General features: G+C 43.6%; 1 protein-coding gene across 5 annotated transcripts in view; it reads left to right on the top strand.

Moving 5' to 3' along the window:
- Positions 1-12175, top strand: part of WDR7 (WD repeat domain 7) — a 141836-nt gene that overhangs the window by 21051 nt on the left and 108610 nt on the right. For all 5 annotated transcript variants that reach the window (XM_053448197.1, XM_053448194.1, XM_053448196.1 and 2 more), the window contains 4 exons: positions 1029-1277; positions 1407-1627; positions 2711-2906; positions 3951-4165. In XM_053448197.1, coding sequence (XP_053304172.1) covers positions 1029-1277; positions 1407-1627; positions 2711-2906; positions 3951-4165 — 881 coding nt within the window. The remainder of the gene's footprint in view (positions 1-1028; positions 1278-1406; positions 1628-2710; positions 2907-3950; positions 4166-12175) is intronic.

Genomic DNA, 12175 nt, shown 5'->3' with positions numbered 1-12175 from the left:
CGCCGTGACTTTAGTTCTCAATTGCTTTTAAGCTGTGGGGCTGATACTTGAATCTGCGCTGCAGGGGGGGGCTGAATTAAATCACTAGCCAGTAAGACTCATTATTTTAAATGTAAAGACTGATTCTGGCTGGTAGGTCTAATCAGATGAAGATTTCATATTTAGAATAATAACCGCTTTATCCCAACTGATTTTACTTTAATAGGCTAATCGCTGCTATTCGGGGAAATACTGAAATTATTTTATATAAAACATATTATATAACATACGTACTATTGTGTTTGCTTAAACGTCAGTTTATTACCTGAAGCGGTTAAACAAAATATATATTTTTTAATTTACATAAATAAGCTCTAATTCGTCCTGAATAACCTTTGAACTGTAATGTACGTTAAATAGAAAACTATCTTTAGATGGGGGTTTTTTTTTTCCCGCCAAAACCATTTCATTAAAAAAATCTGGTTTAAATGAAAAAAAAATCAGATTTTTAAAAATAGTTACGATTATGATCTTTCAGGTGCACTAAATAAGCCTGTGTTTATATAAATTGCATGATTATTCCTCCCCAATGACCGCAAATGGTTTTGGTAGAGTTTGAAAGGATGGAACGAGGAGAAGAGACATGAGTTCTGAACAGGAAACTCATCGTTAAGTTAGTTTGCTACCTTTTTGCCACAAATATTGGCATCCATCAAGTAAAATAGTCCCTTCCTTTTAAACAAAATGTCCCAAAAAGCCGTCGCACCGATGGATGTTTATAAATATATATAGTGGGCAAAAATGTTTGCCTACAAAAGCAAAAGTGGAAATAGTATAGGAAGACCTTTATTGAAGCATTTAAATGTTCCAGATCTAGAGGGCATGGTTTAAAGTCACAGGGAGAGAGATTTGTACTTTTACACAAAGAGTAGTAGATGCATAGAATAGATTTCCAGTGGTAGCAGTACAGGCAAATGCAGTAAACGAATCAAAACTACCGTTTCCTATAGAGCGTTGTGTCTTGTGTCCTAAAAACACGTGTTTTGCAGGCCTGAGAATCACCACCACCACGTCTCTCCAAGAGGCTTTTGACAAACTTAACCCCCTCCCAGCCGGGATCATCGACCAGCTCAGCGTGATGCCCAACAGCGCCGAACCTCTTAAGGTTACGGCCAGCGTGTACATCCCATCCCACGGGCGGCTGGTGTGCGGCCGAGAAGATGGCAGCATCGTTATCGTTCCCGCCACCCAGACGGCCATAGTTCAGCTCTTGCAAGGGGAGCATATGCTCCGAAGAGGTGAGATAACGCTCTCCTGGAAACATCTGAGCCTCTGACCTTCTAGTTCTAGAGTCTGATCTCTTGTTGTAATGTTTCTCCTCCTTTTGAGCGATTTGTTTCCAAGTTTCTTCTACTATTGTCTCCTAGGGTGGCCTCCTCACCGGACTCTCCGGGGACATCGAAACAAAGTAACATGCATACTGTACCCCCACCAAGTGTCCTCCCGCTACGATCAGCGCTACCTGATATCCGGGGGCATGGATTTCTCTGTAATCGTGTGGGACATCTTCTCGGGCGAGATGAAACACATCTTCTGTGTGCACGGAGGTGAAATCACGCAGCTTCTCGTCCCACCAGACAGCTGTAGTGTGAGTATCAGAATGAATGTCTCGTCTTACAGTAAGGATCGCGTTATGTCTATCCACGCCTGTTTAAAGGGACGCTCCAGCCAGCATATGCACTTTGAAGGGCATTACGTTCCTGATAGGGATCGCTGGGTGGTCTTCAGCCTTCATCAGACCTTACCGCGCATGGGACATCGGCGAGGAAGAGGGGAACCTAAACCTCCTCGGAGATAAGTGTCAGCTAGTAATGAGTTTAGAAAATCCACACTAGGTGGTGGGAACATAAGACTGCGAGGACGGCGAGGAGCCAAAGGAACCGGGAAGCTTTCTGTGACGTAGCAGGGTTGAACTTGATGGACTTGGGTCTTTTTTCAACCTTACAAACTATGTTACTGTGTTACTATGTAAAAACCAACAAACCATTGGCTGGTGGAGCTTTGATGGCTTTGGATGCTTTTTTTGTGGATATGCAACATTGTTGCACAAAGAAAAGAAATCGCTGGTAGTTTCTTCTTTTGTTATTACTGCGTATGGAATGTGACGGATCAATACGCTCTCCGTCTGAGCCCGGTATCTGTATGAGCCGAGCCTCACCGCATGTCGACTCTCAAAGGTCACCTTCTCCTTCCATTGATGGCTTAGCCAGCATTATCCTGCAGAGCTTTCGCTGCCCCGTGTCCTCCCCGTCGGCATTCTCCATCCACCCCGAGCGTCTGCAGCCAATTCCTTCCACGCGGTCGCAAAAATTCAATCGTGTCCCTAAGTGACCCGTTAACCTGCCAGGTCCACAACCTCCTCCATAACTACCTGTCACGGTCTTCTCCGAATGTTAACGTACGTTGGGGCGGGAGAGAATAAAGATCTCCAGGGCCTGAAATTGATCAGATAATGGTTACTGTGCCTTGACGAGATGCACCTCTCAACAAAATACACAATTACACTGATATACAATCAAAAACTACGCCGTTTTGTCTTCATTTCATTGGGGAAACGGGAAAGAATCCTATATTTGCACCAATTTCTAGAGCCTCTCTCCGTGGATATCTCGGCATTATCTGCGAATGAGAAAAACCTTTATTATGTGTGTTTTTTCCCATTATTTTGTAGACAAGAGTGCAGCATTGCATCTGCTCGGTTGCCAGCGATCACTCCGTAGGTCTACTGAGCTTGAGAGAAAGGAAATGCATCATGCTGGCGTCCCGCCATCTCTTTCCCATCCAAGTCATAAAGTGGAGGCCGTCGGACGATTACCTGGTGGTCGGATGCTCAGACGGCTCCGTGTACGTTTGGCAGATGGATACCGGTAAGATCGGCGGCCCAACTGGCATCTCCATCGTGTGCTTTGGCATTTGCCCCTGATTTAGGATGTTTTAGTAACAGCTATAGTATTCAGTTCTATATGTACTATAAATAAAGCAACTGCAGGAACTCTACGATCGCGATAGTATATGGACCAGAATGCTCAACATAAATGTAATAATCGAAGGGCCAGTCCTTTTCGCGATGGCTCCTTTTCTGTTGAAAGTAGTTGCCTCCGTGTTGCCACCTCCAGGGACAAATCACAAGGTTTCATCCTCCGCTTGTTCTCAGGATCAGCTCTGCTAACCAGGCTTCCCGAAATTCTCCGTGCAAACCCTGAGGGTAGGCATGTGGAGAGGCAAGAATAATGCAGCTGGATTGGCAGAAGGTGCAGAAGGGCTTCTCTTTCTCCACGAATCTGTCTGCAATATTCTGGCCTCTTGGAGTACTTCTGCAAAAGGGGTGGAGCCACGGTGCGCCTGGGTTTTCAGCCTCTCCCCTGTTTCTCTAATTGGGGCAGAGGTTGTGTGTGGAGGCTCCGCCCCTTTGGTGGACTTTCTCTGGGAGGCCTGGTTAGTGGAGCGGATACCGGGGAGAAGCAGATGAAGAAAGAGGCAAGAAACGAAGCAGAGCTGCGGAAAAGGAAAACAGGGACATGTCTTGTCCGAGTCATCAGCAAGGCGTCACTCGCACCCTCAACGAGATTGAGGCTCTGTAATACCCGGAGCATCCGAGGCAAGTCCAGAGAATTCCCAGGTATCTCTAAAAGATCTAAATAGCCCAAGTATTGCCCAAAAGACACCTAAAGCAAGAAGAAAAACTTCCATTTGTTGATGTTGGAAAAGGTTCTGTGTTGACCTGCTATAGCGTTACTGGAGTGATTCTAGAATGATGGAGGACTTTTTTGATGGAGATAAAGGATTATTATCCTGTTCCCATTGCCTTTTCCAAAAATATTATGGATTATATTAAAAATTTCTTTAAATCTATAAACGGCCCCCATTCAATGCCTTTCATTAATATATATCCTCCCCCCGCCCCCGTGAAGGTGCTCTAGATCGATGTGTGATGGGAATCACGGCCGTGGAGATTCTGAACGCCTGCGATGAGGCCGTCCCGGCAGCTGTTGAGACTCTCAGCCATTCAGCCGTTAATCTGAAGCAAGCAATGACCAGGCGCAGTCTCGCTGCGCTCAAAACCGTAGCGCATCACAAGCTCCAGACCCTCGCCACCAACCTTCTGGCCTCGGAGGCATCCGACAAAGTAAGTAATCCGGTTTGAATCGCCTTAAAAAACACATCCTGATTCTAACAAAGCTTTAGGACGACGAATGTGCAAATCTAACTTGTCATAGAAATAACGTTTGCTGCATTATTGTTTAATTGCTCTATTGCTTACCTTGGTGCCGAGCGCTTTTATTCTGTATATAGTATATATTATATGTATTATAGTGTATACTATATATATATATATATATGTATGTATATATTACGTCTATAGTATATGTCTATAGTATATGTCATGTCTGTCTATAGTATATATTATGTCTGTCTATAGTATGTCTATAGTATATATTATGTCTGTCTATAGTATGTCTATAGTATATATTATGTCTGTCTATAGTATGTCTATAGTATATGTCATGTCTGTCTATAGTATATGTCATGTCTGTCTATAGTATATATTATGTCTGTCTATAGTATGTCTATAGTATATATTATGTCTGTCTATAGTATGTCTATAGTATATGTCATGTCTGTCTATAGTATATGTCATGTCTGTCTATAGTATATGTCATGTCTGTCTATAGTATGTGTCTAGTATATATTATATGTATATATTATATGTATATGGTATATGTCTATAATGGATGTTTATAGTATATATTACATGGTCATGGCTTGCATAGTTTACCCATTGCTGGCATCCTTGCAGTCCTGATGAATGTTCAGACATTTTCCTTGTATGTTTTCTGACCGCCGTGTTAAGGCTTGTATGTTTTTTGTATGTTACTCCGTGTGATAAGGGGTAATAGCAGGAGATATAACACGGACAGACAGGTTCTCCTCCTGTAAAATGTCTAGTTTGTGAATGTACAGGAACCTCGGGATTGTTACCCGACTCCCCAGGAAAGCGATTAGACAGAGGAGGAGGAAGCTTAAGACAGCGGATCTGCCAAAAAGATAATCACTTTATGAAAAATGTATGCCGATGGAATCGTTAAGACGCGACGTCGTCGCCTGCCGTGTACAGATTGCAGGTTCACAGAGGAAATTCCGCTGCCGGGGAGAACGTTATTCAGGCCACGGAAACTGCCGATGAGTTATGCACGACGTCTCGGGGATAAATAAACAGAACTGAGCGTTGATCTATTTTTCGTTTTTATTCTTGACTGCTCCGTAGAACGTCTCGGGAAGTACAGAGCACTAAGCCCTTTATTTGCTGGAAATATAGATTCTGACCCTTTTTTGATGCAATGATTAAGCAGGCCTGCTTTCTGTATGTGTATTTATTACTTTTTCAAGAGCCATCGGTCTTTTTTTAAATGTATTTATTCATTTAAAGTTTTGATTGCGCTGCGCGTCTGAGTAATGGAATACATCAGGGATAAGACGGGCAGTTCCTTGGATAAAAAAAGACTATAACGTCTGATACTATATGTGGTTATAGTGATTATGGATCTTATAGGGTCTTATGCACTGGAGCAGTTTGTGGATCCCCTTTGCCTTTTATATACTTGTTTTTGTTAAAATGACTTTGATCAATTGATTGATAAATTTCATGGGTCTACAAGAACTCATATAATGAACAAAACCCCCAATCATCTGTTAAAGGGGTAACTGTTTTGCAGCTTAATTCATAATCAAATCGGCCTATAATTTGTTCAAAATCGCCTCCCTTCTTCAGAATGATTGGTTAAAGGGTCCCGTCGGCTATTATTATTATGCACTTTATTGCATGCGATAGCTGAGGGGTTCCTTTAAGTTTCTTTGGTGCCCCTCATACACATTTGCCCCCTTTCCCCATCTCCCAGCTCCTTGTGTGTAGGAGATGAGTTTGGCCACCTGGTAAACTTACTAGCAGTCAGATCCGGTGCTGGTTTAGCCAAGGTTCTGCATGGGGGGGTCTAATGAGACCCCACGTTCGCATGTGCTATGAGCATTGCTGTGCCACCGATTGGCTGCTCCAAAACTTCGGACTGCAGAGGAAGCATTCTGCTGCAGCTTCTCCTTAAGGTAATTCTATTTTTAATATTTGACACATATATGACCCATTTACTAAACATCTTTTGACCTTCTAGTTTTCTGAAAGAATAACTATAAAACCGTTGAATTGTGTTTTCCTTCCTGTATGAGAATAGATTTTTAATGAAACATTATCGTAACAATGTCTGCCTGAGGCCGGACACGTGAGAAGCGCGAGTAGCGATGCGGTGCTCTATCGTTAGCCTTGTTGTTGAGGGAACTGGGAGTCCATAATAACGAGGCTTCCTAATATCGGCTGTCAGATCACCCCGCTAGTAGGAAAGTGTTGTTGTTTTATATTGTTTGTGTGGCTCGGAGTAAAAGAAATAGAGACGTTAACATTAAAACAAATTAACGCTTTTTGCAAGTGCAGAGCCACACTTCTACCACTAGATGGCGACACTGCAATACATAGAAAGTGGCTGAGAAGGGTTGCTTTTCAAGGAAATTCCAAGAGTTTGTAATTGTAGTAATGGTGCTGTTTAACCCCTTAAGGACAATGGGTTAAGATTTTATCCAGCGTGTTATGAGAGGCCAACCCATTGGATCTCCTGGAACTCTTGTGGGAGGATTCGTATCTCCGATTGACAGCTTCAGCAGACAGTAAGCGGCATGAAAGTGCTCCCCATGAAAGCAGTGGGAACCCTTTACACATGCGCAGACATGCAGGGGTCACCGGAGCCAGTGCCGGATCTGATCAGAGGAACATCACGTGCTCCGGATGAATTTGGCAGAACACATATCCAGGCGTTTGGCTGGGAGATGAGGAAAAGGGCAAATCAATTTGCGGGGATGCTGCAGAATTTCCCGTGTGTTTGCAAAACGGACTACGTGGAAGCTTAAAGGGACCGCACAGCTATCGTATACGTTACATTAAAGCGCCCCGTCGAGTGAATAAACCCCAGTTCTAGCATGGAAAGGGCACATTCAGTAATCCTTTATATCTCAGACGGAAACTAATGGTTGCTGAAAACACTATGCAGTTACAGAAAGATACCAATAGAATATCAAACTACCGATCATCTAATAATACATGCAATCAAATTCTATTTATTACGGGGTATATCTCCGATATCTGGGAATTTTCTTTTTGGGATATAGAATTTATATTGGAAGGAAAAGTATTTGGTCTTCAAAAGGCACATGTGCCCTTATGTAGCACCAACATATACTGTAGTGCTGTACAACAAGTTTATATATATACATATAACTGACACTCAAACAAAGAAGGAGCTTTCAGTCTAAAGCATATATAGTTTACAAAAAAACTTTCTTTGTATGTAATATTAAGAAACCCAATTTTCTGCGTTTTGGGGCCGGTAATCGGCCCGTTCCCCGGGGAGACGGACTTTACTGGCACGCTTTCCGCACTTCGGTGATGTCCTGCTTGGCCGATGAATAATTCAGCGCCGCGGCTCTCGTGTTACAGGCGGAAGGAAGGAAGGACCGGCATCTAGAGGTTTTCCTTGTTAAGCACTGGAAACTTGGTTCGGTTCCTGCTTGATCTTGCTTGTCAAGACTGTTTAACCCTGAACTGCCCAAGGGGACGCTATTGCTTTACGCCTCCCGCCGACAGTAAAAGGCAGTAACATCCAAAACCGTAGTGCATTTTTAACTATGGATGCAGAAAATAATACATTTATTTATATTTTTGCGTATCTGTGGTGTGTGTGTGCGCATGTGTGGTGGTCTTGTTAGGCCCACTAGAACTTTTGGGCAGGTGAGCTTTGGATCTGGCTGGTGATGATTATACCAGGTAGGCTAGCAGGCAAGCAGAGGGCATCCTCAGCCAAACGTATCTCCTGCAAGTCAAGGAGCTGGGGCCACATGGAAAGAGTCAAATGCGTGGAGGGGAACTGCCCTGAATCCTGCCGAAACGGGACCCTCGGCTCTTATTAAAGAGAACATGATGGATGTAGCGACCCTGTAATGGGCTCTTTCTGCTATTTCGGTTTTTAAAAATAAGCCTCGGTGGGCTGAACAGAGTCACGGGTCTTATAGACAAAAAAAAAAAGGACTTGGAGGTCACATTTGTCTTGAATATGACGCATTTTGGGCTGTTGTAGCGCACGTGTTACTGTAGTCCTAGCGGAATAATGTGGTTTCCCCCGTATCCCTTTAAATGATGCACCACAAGAACCAATTCACAGCCATTTCAATGATCGTGTTGGTTTTCCTCCCCGCTAACACTGACTTGCAGCTTGTCCTCCTCTCAGACCCGCTAATAACTTTGTCTGGTAACTAAAATCATCAGCCGTACGGGGCTCTCGTTAAAAGTGCATCGATTGCAGAATCTCCAGGATTGCATGTTGTGACTTTTTGGATGACCCGCATGCCTCTGACTTCATCAGCTTTGTACTTTTTTTATTTTTATCGTGCCGTATTTCTTAGCCGCTGTATCCGTGAATGTAAGACATCGGTGAAATTCCTTTGCTCTTATGAACGCGTCGGCAGCGTCGCTGTCCCCAAGTAAATAACATCCAATTTCCAAGCGTCTTCCGTGACCCTTTCTGCTGCTCGCTCGCCGTTGGCCTGATTGACTTGATCTTTCTTGCCCCCGTGGCCATGCGCGGGCATCACCTTTCCAGTGACCTGGCCGTAGCTTCTGATTTCGCCCCCGATTGTAACTCTGAATCGATCGGTATTGTACGAGCGCACGCTTCGCCGACAACATGATAACGTTTTGATGATGTCGGGTTACGAGACTAGAGGTTTCCAAACGGAAGGACAGAGTTCTCGCCATTAATCTTAGAACGTACCCCGAGACATTGGGCGACAGACCCCGCGGCTAATTTTTTTGGTGCTAATTTCACTTTTTTTTAGGCAGAACATTTGCCCATGCTTAGGGCCATGAAGGTCCATCTTGAAGAAAATGTATCTGATTAAATAGAACATACGGACGATAGAAAAAATGTATCAATTTGATCTGGAAAGGGGAAATCACCGCATGCACAAAGAAAACCCCCAAAAAACGGTGGAATAGTAAGATATACATTCTTAAAAATGCCATTAGGACCCTAGCCGTTGGCTACAAGAATTCATCCTCCGTCAGCCAAGTGATCAGGGCTGGATAAGGACTCTCTCCGGCGGTTCTCTGTAGTACCTCGGGCTTCATGCATCCTCAACCAAAGGTCCAAGTGTTTTCCCCTTTCAGAGGAACTGCGCTCCGGCAGAAGAGCATTGAAGCAGCATGAACACGAGGTGTTCTTCACGGTCAAGTGAAGAAGATGGTCTTGATCGCGCTACTTAAGGCCATAGTGGTCCCGAGCCTTCATCTTCTGGAGCCTCGTTCCTCAGAGATCTACTCCTTCCCTCTGATGACTTTTTCTTGGGGGGCTTTGAAAGACACCTCGGGCTTCAATGCGTCTTCAGCCTAAAGGCCAGAGGTCCAGGTTTTCCCCCTCTTACAAGAAGTCTCTCGATATTGGCCAAAAGCCAGAGAAGTTTGAACATTGATGCTCCGGATACCATCTGCAAGCTTCTAATCTCCGGCACACAGATAGCGGCTCCTTGGGTAACCTCCACTCCATTTATATGACATGCGGCTCTCTTTAATTACAACCTATCACCTCATTTATAGGGAGATTTCAAAGCTCATCCAAAAAAAGCTAAGGCGTCTATTCACTAAAGGGAGAGTTTGCAGGAGATTTCGACTCACTTCACCGTTCATTAGAAAGGGCCAACACTGGCAGGTTTCTCCAGCAATAAGAGCTGAGCTGGCCCTGTGTAATGCATACTTCAATGTGAAGTCAGGGAGCTATAAAAAAAAACAAAAAAACACCTCTCCTGCAAACTTCCCCTTTAGTGAATAAACCCCTTTGCATTAGCACAATAAAAAAAAGATAAAAAGTATTCCCCAAAGCCGCGGTACATTCATATCACAGGGACTATCATGGCTATCCTCAGCGACGTACCTTGACCATACTACTGCTTAAAAAAAGCAATTTAGCAAAATGAAAAAAAGAAATACATCAGAGTAGCCAATATATTTCCTTTATATATTCCTTATTGAACAGAAACTAATAATTCAGTAAAAAATAATTATTATATATTTCTATATAAACCTTTCCTGTTTTCATCAGACTTTTAGGACAGCCTATTGCTGAAATGCTGCAGTAACAATGATTGACCACAAGGAGGCAGCAAATAACTGCTGCATCCTAATTCCTTTGGCAGGTTTCCTAGTGTTTAACCCTTAGGTGCCTGAGGCTTTTTAGCTCTCCAAAACCTCTTACTCTGCATTGCTGTGGGTCCAGCTCAGAACCTTTATAGCCCTAGTACTCGATAACTATACATTTACAATATTATTTGTTTAAAACTGCAGGATCCCTGCACATGTTCGTAAATGAGTTAGATTTTACTTAATCCTCACTTTTACCATTTTTTTGTGGTTTGTATGTAATTTCTTTACACATATTCCCAAATCCTACAAGCTAATTCTATCCGCTAATTCTATCCACTAATTAAGCCTACGTAATAATGTTTACATAGCAAAAAAACGAAATGCATATGTATGAGAGGCCTGGTTTCTGCATATACCATTTGAAACGGCACCGCGATTTCCTCTCCTTGGGATCTGCGTGATTCAGTGAGAGTACGTTTACTGAAATGTTTGCTAACTGTAAACAGTTAACTACTTGTTACAAGGTTTGCATAATTATTCCTCCCTATTAAGCTGCCCTCCCCTTTGTTAAAAGCTGATTTGCGCGGACGGCCTTAGAAGTAGCGGTGAAAGGGAAGCGTGCCTCTTAGACCAAATGGATCAAAAATAACAACTACAATTATGATAAGTCCAGGTTTTAGGTAATTTGGGTACGTTCAGTGATTAATACTTTTTTGAGGGCTGGTGCTACTTTCTGGTATTTTGCGTTTTGTTGTGCATAAAACAATATATGTATTTAACCTTTTATGGGCTGAGTTTCTGCGCACTCGCTCCATATATATGTGTATATAGACACAGGCCTGAAAGCCAGAGTCGTCTGAGGAGATCAGACATGTTGTGTGCATTGCTTGGGGGCTCCCATCGGACGTTGGGGCTTCCCTTTAAATTGCAGTACAATATGAAGGAGTCAGATGTGTAACCCTGTAACCCGCTCACCTGTGATTGGGGCAAAACCGTAAGATTTCGGGTCTAAGTGTCCCCTGTCTGGCTGAGAAGGGCCACCCTTGAGCTCCTCCTTGTACGATTGGCCGTTGTGTTGGGTTTTTTTGCACTTATCGTTGGGTCCTCATATAAAGAATAAATCTCCCTTTTGGGCGCACCTCGTAGAGCCTCCTGCGAGGGAGGTTTGGGGTATAGAGCCGGGGGGGGTAGGATTTTGCCTCCGGGATGGCCATCGCTCTATCCTGTCGCTGGGATTACACGCTTTTAGTTCTCACATCGCCCTGAATTTTTAATAAATCATTGGCTAATCCTCCTCTAAGCCGCCATATAATGCTTAGCTGCGTTCATGAATCACGCGTGTGTGTGTTATTGACGTCGACACAAACAAAATCTGTTCTAATACATCAGTACACGGTAACAATTTAAGGGGTCCTCATACCTTTTTGCGTTGAAAGAGGCATTGTCGACTGAAGAAAAAGCATGTTTACTGGCCATTCAGTGGTGGACACATGGCGTGGCCTGCCAGCAGATGTGACAGATGTTGTCAGGGGCCTGCAAGTTAGCGCGGGGTAATCACACGGCTACCTGACTTAGGAAATGAGATTATAAAAGGGCTGTCAGCCTGGCATATAGGCTCCGGTGACCAGATGTTACGGCTTCCAGGGTCTTCTGTCCCTACAAACTCTTTGTCCCAAGATTTGCTTCCTAAAGAGAATCTTTCGCGGAAAGATAAGTAACCCGGTGCTTCTTTCTGGGGTTTAAACGCTGTACGTCTGCGGAAGGTAACGCCCTAACGAAAAACAACATTTTATGCATAAATTGACAAATGAAAAAGAATCCTGGTCCAACTATGACACTTACGGTCACATACGGGCCATACATTGATTGCGTCATTTCATATAAAGCGGCCCCAGAATTTCCCGA

Source organism: Spea bombifrons, chromosome 1, assembly GCF_027358695.1.
Source record: "Spea bombifrons isolate aSpeBom1 chromosome 1, aSpeBom1.2.pri, whole genome shotgun sequence".
In the NCBI taxonomy this organism is placed as follows: domain Eukaryota; kingdom Metazoa; phylum Chordata; class Amphibia; order Anura; family Pelobatidae; genus Spea; species Spea bombifrons.
This window is presented reverse-complemented; position numbering and strand designations above follow the sequence as displayed.